The sequence below is a fragment of the Muscardinus avellanarius genome (assembly GCF_963383645.1).
Source record: "Muscardinus avellanarius genome assembly, chromosome: 1".
In the NCBI taxonomy this organism is placed as follows: Eukaryota; Metazoa; Chordata; class Mammalia; order Rodentia; family Gliridae; genus Muscardinus; species Muscardinus avellanarius.
In genome coordinates, this window is record NC_137786.1 from 230,444,044 (window position 1) to 230,455,880 (window position 11,837).

At 47.7% G+C, this 11,837-nt stretch overlaps 1 protein-coding gene across 1 annotated transcript in view; it reads right to left on the reverse strand.

Annotated features, from left to right (window-relative positions):
• The window catches only part of ATL3 (atlastin GTPase 3), a gene marked incomplete at both ends in the record, with an annotated part of 49,140 nt that extends 39,722 nt beyond the window's left edge, over positions 1-9,418 (reverse strand). Inside the window, one exon of the mRNA XM_080705072.1 lies at positions 9,373-9,418. Within this exon, the coding sequence (XP_080561198.1) occupies positions 9,373-9,418 (46 nt within the window). The remainder of the gene's footprint in view (positions 1-9,372) is intronic.
• Between the last annotated feature and the right edge of the window lie 2,419 nt (positions 9,419-11,837).

The window sequence follows — 11,837 nt, forward strand, 5'->3', positions numbered from 1 at the left end:
ATTCATAACCTCTCAAACCTCCTAGTGCTCACACTTCACCAGTCTACCTTTAGTATTATCACAGTGGATCCTCTCGCAACTCCATTTCCCTCAACTCTCTCAAAGTCTCTATATTTCCCTGGTTTTATCTTCCTATAGGTAATATATCTTCAACAAAGGCTGCTGTTCTAACACAGCAGTATGTACAGAATTCCTAACAATCAAACCAGAATTCTGGACCTAAGTTCTACACTAACTATAACAGCATGAGGAAATCATTTTACTTCTGTATCTCCATTTCTACCACAAAATCAGGCAGAAGCTTTTTTTATTGTTATTGGTTTGCGGGTCTGGGGATGGAACCCAGGGGAATTCGACCTCCGAGCTATACCCCCTGCCCAATTTTTTATTCTTTATTTTGAAACAGGGTCTCACTGAGTTGCAGAGGGCCTCACTAAGAAGCTGAGGCTGTCTGCAAACTATGATCCTCTGGTCTCAGCCTCCCAAATGCTGGGATTACAAGCGTGAGCCACCACACCCGGCTGTTATTGGTTTTAGTTCTAAAATTTAATTACTTGAACTGAAAACTTCCTAGATACCTAAATTGGCCAAACTTGCTAAGTAACCTATCAATCCCTTTACTTAAAATTGTGTAAGACTGCCTAAAGAGCAAGCCAAAATTTATGTTCATAAAAACATTAAAGTAACTTGCTCAGTAAGTTACACAAAAGGTTTTGGGGTTATGGAGTTTGTTTTAGGATTTAGGAGAGGGGGGACTCTGGTAAGTACAGTGAAATTACTCCCACTTCTCAGGAATCTTAAACTCTAGAGAAAAATCTGATTCCCAAGGATATATCTTTCCATGGCAACCTTATATGCCTTTTCCCTTTAGAGAAAAAATGATTTTCCAAGGACTACATCCACATACTGAGATAATAGTTAATGCTATACTATATGCACCTATAATAACTATGGGTAACAGGTATGGCATTTTTGCAAATATATAAAAATTTTAGGCAGGCGTGGTGGTGCACGCTTGTAATCCCAATACTTGGGAGGTTGAGACAGAATCACGCAGGTTAGAAGCCAGCTCAGCAACTTAATGAGACCCTGTTTCCAAATAAAATATAAAATAGGTCTAGGAGTATAGCCTGGAGATAGGAGGCCCCTGGGTTCCATCCCCAATACCACAAAAAAAAAAAAAAAATTTCACCAACTATAGTCAAACCACATATAAGTGAACTTAAAACTAATGTTGTAAACAAAAAAATGAGCAGTGCCAAGTGTGCAAATTCATGCCTGTAATCTGAGTATTCGAGAGGCTCAGTACTTGAGAGAATTATAAGTATGAATAGTACACTCTAACCTTGCAAGACCCTGTTTAAAAATAAAAAGGACCTGCCGGGCGTGGTGGCTCACGCTTGTAATCCCCATGCTTGGGAGGCTGAGACAGGAGGATAGTGGAGGTTCGAAGCCAGCCGTGCTGGCTTAAGAGACCCTGTTTCCAAATAAAAATATAAAATAGGTCTGGGAGTGTAGCCCAGAGGTAGAAGGCCCCTGGGTTCCATCCCCAGTACCACCAAAATAAATAAATAAATAAATAAATAAATAAATAAATAAATAAATAATAATAAAAAGGGCCGTAGCTCAGAATTAGGTCCCTGGAGCCAGGCATGATGGTGCACGCTTGTAATCCCAGCATTTTGGAGGCTGAGACAGGAGAATTGCGGTTCACTGACAGCCTCAGCTACTTAGTAAGGTCCTCTGCAACTCAGTGAGACCTGTTTCAAAAATAAAGAATAAAAAATTAAGGCTGAGGGTTTCGCTCAGAGGTAGAATGCCCCTGGGTACCATCCCCAGTACCGAAAAAAAAAAAAATTTTTTTTTATTAAATTTTTAAAAATAGCCGGGCGTGGTGACGCACACTTGTAATCCCTGCGCTTGGGAGGCAGAGACAGGAGGATCACGGTGGTTCGAAGCCAACCTCGCTGGCTTAAGAGACCCTGTTTCCAAATAAAAATATAAAATAGGTCTGGGAGTGTAGCCTGGAAAAGGGTTTCCAGGAACCCCAGTACCACCAAAAAAATAAAAATAAAAATAAATAATAAATAAATAAAGAAGACTAAGCCAGGCATGGTGGTGCATGCTTATAATCCCAGCATTTGGGAGGCTTAGACCAGAGGATTGCAGTTCACAGACAGCCTCAGCTAATTAGGCACTCCGTAACTTAGTGAGACCCTGTTACAAAATAAAGAATAAAAACAGGGCAACAGGGCAGGGGGTGTAGCTCAGAGGTCGAATGCCCCTGGGTTCCATCCCCAGACTCACAAAAAAATTAAAAAATAAAAAAAATAAAGAAGACTAAAAAATAGGGCTGGGAGTATAGCTCGGAGGTACAATGACCCTAGGTTCCATCCCCAGTACCACAAGAAAGAAAAGAAAGAAAAGAAAAGAAAAGAAAAGAAAAGGAAGAGAGGGAGGGAAAGGAGGAGAGAGAGAGAGAAAGGAAAGAAGAAAGGAAGGAAGGACGGATGGGCAGGCTGAGGATGTCCCTCAGAGGTAGAATGCCTCTGGGTTCCATCCCAGTACTACAAAAAAAAGAAAAAGAAGTCAGTCCCTGGGTTCAATCCCCAGTACCACACACATAAAAAGAACAAGCCTCAGGACAGATGGTAGAAAAACCCTTACTATCTAGATAGATATATTTATACTGGGGATTGAACCCAGGGGCATTCTACCTCCAAGATACACTACCAGCCCTATTTTTCATTCTTTATTTTGAAACAAGGTCTCCCTAAATTGTGGAAGGGACTCATCAGGTAGCTAAGGCTGGCCGTGAAGCTGCGATCCTCCTGTCTCAGTCTCCCAAGCAGTAGTAGAATTACAAGTGTGAGCCACCACACTTGGCTCTATTATTCTTAAAAGCAAAGTAACCAAAGTTACAGAAACACTTTGCTGAGCAGACTGTATGACTCACAGTAAAGTTATGACCTGAGTTTTCCAATCGTCTTTTCAAATACCACACTCTCTAAAGGGCAAAAGCAATACACCCATAAGGAGAGGCATACCATTTTCATGCCTTGTCTTTGCTGGCTGTCCTTAAAGTTCCTGTTTCATAAAGCCAGAGAAAACACATAATATGCAAGCCCTCTCCCAATTCTAGAACTACTGGGTGTGGTTCTCCTCAGTGCTGGGGATATGGGTGTTTATATATTCCATCTTCACTGCTTACAGCAGTGAATGTGCCAGTAGATATGCATATAAGGCTGTTTCAGTGAAAATACTAGTTAAGCCCAACTAACCAAAACATTGGGGAATTTTTTCTTCCTCCTGGTGCTACTAAGGATTGAACCCTTTTTGTTTTTATTTCTTTTTTTTTAAACAGGCTCTTACTAGACTGCTGAGGTTTTTGCTGAGTTGTTGAGGCTAGCCTCAAACCTGTGATCCTGCCAAGCATGGTGGAACCTGTATTCCCAGGCTGTCAGTAACTTGGCAAGACCCTATTTCAAAATATAAACAGGGGTAGGGGTTTAGCTCAAAGGTAGAATACTCCTGGGTTCAATCCCCAGTAACACACACACACACACACACACACACACACACACACAAAACCAACAACAACAACAAAAAAAAACCTGGGATCCTCTTCTTGTCTCAGCCTCCCAAATACTGGGATTTCAGGCATGTGCCACTGCACCCAGCATGATGTAGAAAATATTCTGTCCATGAGCACAGAATGCTGAACATAACCACATCCTCTCTGCTGGCTAAGTTTTGTTTTGTCTTAAGCTGCGATAACAGGCGTTCTGGCCCTAAGAAACTTGTAAAACTTCATACAATTACGAAGATCAACTTCGAGCAAACAGTATTGACGACTTAGAAAGTACAGGAATAGGTCAGGTGTGGTGGCGAACTCTTGTAATCCCCGCGCTTGGGAGGCGGAAACAGGAGGATCATGCTGGTTCAGAGCCAGCCTCGCTGGCTTAAGAGACCCTGTTTCCAAATAAAAAAATATAAATAAAATAGGTCTGGGAGTGTAGCCCAGAGGTAGAAAGGCTTCCAGGAACCCCAGTACCACAAAAAAAAAAAAAAAAAAAAAAAAGTACAGGAATGAGACCAGGAATAAAAATAAGACCAGCTCAGTACTTGACAGGATTAGACAGGAAGGATCACAGGTTCCAAGCTGGTAGATAATAAATTAGAAAGACACTGTTTCAAAATTAAAAGATTGCAGGACAGGCTGGCATGGTGGCACATGTTTGTAATCCCAGCGCTTGGAAGGCTGAGACAGGAGGATGGCACAGGTTCAGATACTTAGGCCCTCTGCGACTAAGTGAGACCCTTTTTCCAAATAAAGTATAAAATAGGTCTGGGAGTATATCCCGGAGGTAGAAAAACCCTGAGTTCCACCCCCAGTAACACACACACACACACACACACAAAAAAAAAAAAAAGAAAAAGGTTGCAGGGCTAGCAGGGCAAGGTAGCACAGGCTTGTAATCCCAGCATTTGGGAGGCTGAGACAGGAGGATCTGGGTTCAAGGACAGCCTCAGCTACTTAGTGAGGCCTTCTGCAACTTAGTGAGTCCTGTTTCAAAATAAAGAATAAAAAGTAGGGCTGGGGGTATAGCTCGAAGGCCGAAAGCCCCTGGGTTCCATCCCCAGACTTGAAAAAGAAAAAAAACAATGAACCAAGCTGTGCATGGGACTACATCCCTATAGTCCCGGTACTTGGGAGGCTGAGATATGAGGATCACAGGTTCAAGAACAGACATAACAACTTAGACTTTCAGCAAATAGTAAGACCTTGTTTCAAAACAAACAAAAAAAGGGCTGCAGATAGCTTGGAGGGAAAATGCCTCAAGCCAGATGTGGTAACACAAGATTGCAATCCCAGCATTCTCCCAGCATTAAGGAGACTTTCTGCAACTCAGTGAGACCTGTTTCAAACTAAAGAATAAAAATAGGATGCCAGGCATGGTGGCACACGCTTATAATCCCAGCATTTGGGAGGCTGAGACAGGAAGACAGCTTCAGCTACTTAGTGAGGCCCTCTGCAACTCAGTGAGACCCTGTTTCAAAATAAAGAATTAAAAAATAAAGAATTTTTTTTATTATTTTTTGGTGGTACTGGGGGTGGAACCCAGGGGCTTTTCTACCTCCGAGCTATACTCACAGACCTTTTTTATATTTTATTTGGAAACAGGGTCTCACTAAGTTGCTGAGAGCCTCACTAAGTAGCTGAGGCTGGCTTCGAACCCGTGCGATCCTCCTGTCTCAGCCTCCCAAGCGTGGGGATTACAAGGGTGTGCCACCACGCCCGGCCTCAAAAATAAAGAATTTTAAAAAATAGGTATAGCTCGGAGGTAGAATGCCCCTGGGTTCCATCCCCAGACTGGCAAAAAAAAAAAAAAAGAAAGAAAGAAAAGAAAAGAGAAGAAAAATTAGTGCAGGGAGTGTGGCTCAATGCCCCCTGGGTACCATCTCCAGTACTGGGGGGGTGGGGGCGGGATTTAAGTCTAAGCCCTCCAGTACTGGGGGGGGGGGGGTTAAGTCTAAGCCCTAGGACTTAGGGGCTTAGTGGTATAGTTTGGCTAGATGCACAAGACTCTGGGTTCAATCGTGAGCACAGCAAAAATAAATATATAGCCGGGCGTGGTGGCGCACGCTTATAATCCCCGCGCTTGGGAGGTGGAGACAGGAGGATCGCGCAGGTTCGAAGCCAGCCGCGCTGGCTTAAGAGACCCTGTTTCAAAAATATAAAATAGGTCTGGGAGTGTAGCCTGGAGGTAGAAGGGCTTCCAGGAACCCCAGTACCACCAAAAAATAAATAAATAAATAAATAAATAAATAAATAAATAAATAAATAAACCCTATTTACTGAAAACTAAGAAAACTACACCTTTACACATCACATCATAGCATCCATCCTTTATGATTTTTCTGGGGTTTTTTCGGGGGAGTTGTTTGTGTGTGTGTGCATGTGTGTGTCAAGATTGAATACAGAAGCCAGGCGTGGTGGCGCACGCTTGTAATCCCAGCATTTGGGAGGCTGAGACCAGAGGATCACAGTTTGCAGACAGCCTCAGCTTCTTAGTGAGGCCCTCTGCAACTCAGTGAGACCCTATTTCAAAATAACAAAAGAAATTGGGCAAGGTGTGTAGCTTAGAGGTCAAATGCTTCTGGATTCCATCCCCAGACCCGTAAAAAAAAAAGAAGAAAAGAAAAGAAAAAAAGACTGAATACAGGGGCATTCTACCTCCAAAATACATTTCCAGCCTTTTTTTTATTTTTTATTTCAAAACAGGGTCTCGTGCCAGGCATGGTGGTGTAGGCTTGTAATCCCAGCGCTTGGGAGGCTGAGACAGGAGGATCACACCAGTTCTAAGCCACCCTCAGCTACTTAGTGAGACCCTGTTTCCAAATAAAGTATAGAATAGGTCTGGGAGTATAGGCTGGAGGTAGAAAAGCCCAGTACTACCCAAAAAAAAAAAAAAAAAAAAAAAAGGTCTGGCTAAGTTCCTCAGACTGGCCTCAAACTGATGATTATCCTGTCTCAGCCTCCCAAGTACTGGTATTACAGACTGCCTGATTTTTAATTTTTTTTCCCCTGGTCCTGAGGCTGGATCCCAGGGACATTCTACCTCCAAGAGACACCCCAACCCTTTTTTTTTTTTTTTTTTTTTTTTTGCAATACTGGGGATGGAACCCAAGAGCATTCTACCTCCGAGCTATACCCCCAGCCCTAATTTTTATTCTTTATTTTGAAACAGGGTCTCATTGAGTTGCAAAGGGCCTAGGTAGCTAAGGCTGGATGCAAACCATGATCCTTCTGTCTCAGCTACCCAAATGCTGGGATTAAAGCATGCACCACCACACCGGGCTCCCCAGACCTATTTTTTATTCTCTATTCTGAAACGGTCTTATTAAGTTGCGGAGTGCCTAAGCAGCTGAGGCAGGCCAGGAACCTGGGATCCTCTTGTCTCAGCCTCCCAAGTACTGGGATTACAAGCATGAACCGCAACGCCAGGCTTGACTTTTAACTTTATTAATATTACGTGAAAAGCCAAGTGTGGTGGCGCACGCTTTTTTTTTTTTTTTTTTTTTTTTTTTTTGCGGGTCTAGGGCTGGAACCCAGAGGCATATGACCTCCAAGCTACAACCCCTGCCCAATTTTTTATTATTTATTTTGAAACAGGATCTCACTGAGTTGCAAAGGACCTCACTAAGTTGAGACTCCACGAACTGTGATCCTCAGGTCTCAGCCTTCCGAATGCTGAAATTACAAGCATGCACCACCACGTCCAGATTTGGCACACGCTTTTAATCCCAGTATTTGAGAGGCTGACACAGGAGGATCGCAGGTTCCGGGCTAGCCTCAGCTGCGCGCGCGCGCGCGCGCGTGTGTGTGTGTGTGTGTGTGTGTGTGTGTGTGTGTGTGTGTGCTGCTTGTGAGTGTGTGTGTGCTGCTAGGGAATGAACCCAGGGGCACTGTACCTCCGAATTACACCCCCAGCCTGATTTGTGTGTGTGTGGGGGCGGGTACTAGGGGTAGAACCCGGAGGCTTTCTACCTCCGGGCTATACTCCCAGACCTATTTTATATTTTATTTGGAAACAGGGTCTCACTAAGTAGCCAAGGCTGCCTTCGAACCTGTGCGATCCCCTGTCTCAGCCTCCCAAGCACAGCGTGCGCCACCACACCCAGCTCTCCCAGCCTGATTTTTTATTCTTTATTTTGAAACAGAGTCTAAATTGCTGAGCCCGGCTTCAGCCTTAGGTACTTACTGAGGCCCTCCACAACTTAGTGAGACCGGTTCAAACTAAAGAATAAAAAATAGGGCTGAGGGTGTAGCTCGAGATAGAATGCCCCTGGGTTCAATCTCCAGTACGGCAAAAAAATAATAAATAAATAAACAAAATTATATAAGTCAGTAAACTTAGCCAATAAAAACAATATGCTGAACTAATGTAATGCCTCCTTATGTGGAGATGTTTCCCAATCAAATGTTTCCTTTACAGGTACTAAAGCAGCAACTGGATTTTCTAGAGTAAGCTAGTTTCTATAGAATTGAGAGGTGGGGGGAACTACCTTGAATTTCCAGGATCTGTGTGGCAATGCTGAATACTTAACACAGATTAGGACTCCCTATGTTTCACTTCTTAAATTTGCTTTTCCAAAAGTAATCTTAAACGTGTGTCACAGTTTTAGTCCGTTAGTTTTTCTTCACCTTTCACAAAATATCCCTTTCCTATTCAATTTTGAGGAATGGAACTTATTAGAAGATACTTCACTGCTCTCTACCCTTTTGCCTTTAGATTTAGCGATAGAAATTTCAGGTAATTTCGGGAGCACACACATTGAACAGGAGTAAAGCCAGGTAAAATGACAAGCGAAATTTGTACAACAAAATTATCCTGACTGCCTATTTGGTTTGGTTCATAGTACAGGAAACTGAACCTCCCAGTTACAGCCCCCATCCCAATTTTTTTTTTATTGCGGGACTGGGGATGAAACCCAGGGGCATTCTACCTCCAAACTACACGCCCCGGCCCTATTTTGTATTCTTTATTTTGAAACACGGTCTGAGTTGCGAAGGGCTGGCTCGGAACCACCATCCTCCCGTCTCAGCCTCCCAAATGCTGGGACTGCAAGCGTGCGCCAGCACGCCCGGCTTTACAGCCCGATCTTACTTTCACTGTTACCGACTCTCGCTAAACTGCTGGGTGTGTCACTACTGGCCGAAGCTGTCCTCGAAGCCGCGGTCCTCCGGACCGGCCTCCCGAGTCCTGCGATCACAGGCGCGGGCCCTATTTGGCGGTAATATTTACGTCTTCAGGAAAGCACTAGAACAACGCACTGCTACCAGAGGTCGTCAGAGAACTTACTGAAAGCCAACCTGGGCCAATTCTCGCATCTCCTTTACGGGATGAGTGTGGGTTCAGAACCAACTTTTCTTTTTTTTTTCTTTTTTTTTTTGCGGGTCTGGGGATGGAACCCAGGGGCATTCGACCTCCGAGCTACACCCCCCGCCCTATTTTTTATTCTTTATTTTGAAACCGGGTCTCGCTGAGTTGCGGAGGGCCTCACTAAGTAGCTGAGGCTGTCCGCGAACCACGACCCTCCGGTCTCAGCCTCCCGAGCGCTGGGATGACAAGCGTGCGCCACGGCGCCCGGCTTAGAACCAACTTTTCTAATAACCTGTCGGCGTCTCAAAGCTCGTCCCGCTCCGGGCCGCCGCGCAGCCGTCCAGCCCGGACCTCGCAGCAGCCTCGGCCTCCCGTCCAGCCCGGCGCCCCCGGCCCCGACCTCGCCCGCGAGGCCCGCGCGAGGAGGCCGGGCGGCGGCGCCAGGGCGGACGGAGGGAGGGCGGCGGGGGCCCGGGCGCCTCACCTGCTCCTCTCGAGGCCGCCGCTACCGCTCGCTGCGGGGACAACATGGAACCGCCGCCTTCAGCGCCCGCAGCTGAGCACAGGGCGGGGCGGGCCGGGCGGCGCGAGGAGGAGACGGGCGGGGCCCGGGCTCCGGAGGGAACTGGGGAGGGGAGCGGCGCTCGGAGCCCGGGAGCAGGCGCCGGGGACGCGCGGCCGGAGGCGTGGCGAGCGCCGGCCCCGCCCCGGCGGGAAAGCGCACGCGGCCGAATCCCGCCACCGCCCGGCGCGAGTGCGCGTGCGCGGGGGCGCGCCGCCGGCTGCCCGTGGCTGCGCGCAGGAGCCTCCGGTCCGTAGGGAAATGTAGTCCCGCGCTCTCTAGGTCCGCCCCGGGCTCACATTGGGCGCACTCATCCGGGGCGGGGAGGAAACAGAGGAGAGGGGCGGGGCTGCGGTTGAACTACAATTCCCAGCAGGCCGTGCGGGAGGCACTGCCCCTCTCGCGAGCCCCGCCCTGCGCCCGGGCGGAAGCTCTGGGGGTTCCTGCCTCCGCCCCTGCGCGCTTCTTTTGGAAGTGCTCGGATGTTTACTTTCCTTGCTCACCGCGGGCCGGGGCCGGGGAGGTGGACCCCGAGCGAACGCTCCGCCCCGATGAGGTGAGCGCCGCTGTGTTTTTAGTGATTGTGACTTCACAAGGAGGGGCGGCTGTGACTTCATCACCACCATTACCATCATCGCTCACCCCGTTCGGTCCCCGGCCGAGCCTGAGGTGCGCCGTCACCGCTCTCTGCTGACGTAAGACCTTCCAGCAAAACGTCTGCCCTCTAATCCAGCCTGTGCCATGACCACCTTTTGTAAACCTCGAGTCTGTGGAACCTTGTTTCGATCGAATCGACTTTTCCAAGCACTCCCCCTCTCCCCCGCGGTCCCGGTGAGGAGATAGAAAGGAAATAGGCAGATAGGGAAAAGGCCTTGGTAGAAAAAAAGCTAATTTCCTGAGTTTCCTGAGGGGCGACAAATGCCTGAAACTCCAAAGGCTCAGGAGATAAGAAGGTCAAAGCTTCACAAAACCATCCTGAGTTTCCTAATCAACAAACCCACCTAGCAAATCTGGCATTCCTGAAAGGAGACCCTTCAAAGAACTTGCAAATGTCCTATGCAAATTCTCCTTGGAGTCACCACAACCACAAACGGACTTGCAAGCGGTCAGGCATCAGCCAGTCAGAGGGCAAAAGCGGGGACTTCCCGCTCGGGACCCTCTCCCCTTTTGGGGAGCTCTTCTCTCTCTTGCAGGTCGTGTTGGCCCTGAGAGAAGGCAGAGTGCATCTGAGGGCACGTGGCTCGCGCAACTCTCGAGTAGTGACCTGAAGGCCTCTGCTGGACATCATGGCTGACCAGGCCCCTAGGGGTGACCTGCACCTCTTTTCTGGCAGATCGCGTGGACTCTGGGAGAAAGTAGTTTGCAACTGATGGGCACTTGGCTCGGGCGACACTCGGGTAGTGACCCTGAAGGCAGCTACTGGACCCCGGAGTTCCGACCGCCCCTATGGGGTGTTCGGCCACTTTTCTCTATTCCCTTCTGGCAGATCGTGCGGACTCCGGAAGAAAGCAGCCTGCACCTGAAGGCAATTGGCTTGGGCTACTCTCAAGTATTGTCCTGAAGGCAGCTGCTGGACCCAGAGTTCCAGCCCCTTTGGGGGTGTTCAGCCACCCTTGCCCCATTCCCTGCTGCTTCCAATAAACCTTTTACTCCCCTTCCTGAGGTCTCCGTAGACAAGAACTCGCAGGGGTTTTCTCGCAAGAAACCCCTGTTTCACCGGGGCTGGAATCCGGGGCGCTCTGCACTAGCTACAGCCCCAGACCTCTTGGGGCGGAGGGGTGGAGACAGGTTCTGGCTAAATTGCCTCAACCTGCAGGGATTACGGGCAGGCTGTCAGCACACCCCGCTCCAAGGACGGGCACATTGCATGGTGAATCGATACAAAATGAGGTTCTCAAGAGCCAGACGTGGTGGCGCACGATTATAATCCCAGCATTCTGGAGTCTGAGACCGGAGGATCGCGGTTCGTGGACAGCCTCAGCTACTTAGTGAGGCCCTCCGCAACTTAGTGAGACCCTGTTTCAAAATAAAGAATAAAAAATAGGGCAGGGGGTGTAGCTCGGAGGTAGAATGCCCCTGGGTTCTATCCCCAGACCCGCGAAAAAGGAAAGAAAGAATAAAAAATAGGGGAGGGGGTCTAGCTCCGAGGTCGAATGTCCCTGGGTTCCATCCCCAGACACATTAAAAAAAAAAAATGATATTCTCCAAAAGCACTTTTACTCGCTTCACACATAAATGGAAAAATACCATTTGTCACAATTGAACAATTTGTGTGTGTGTGTGTTTTATTTGTTGGGGTGCAGGTGGTGGTGCCTGGTGTAATTTATGGGAGGCCTAAAGTATCCATTCTCTTTCCCATTGCAACTACTTACTCGGCATCCCATAAT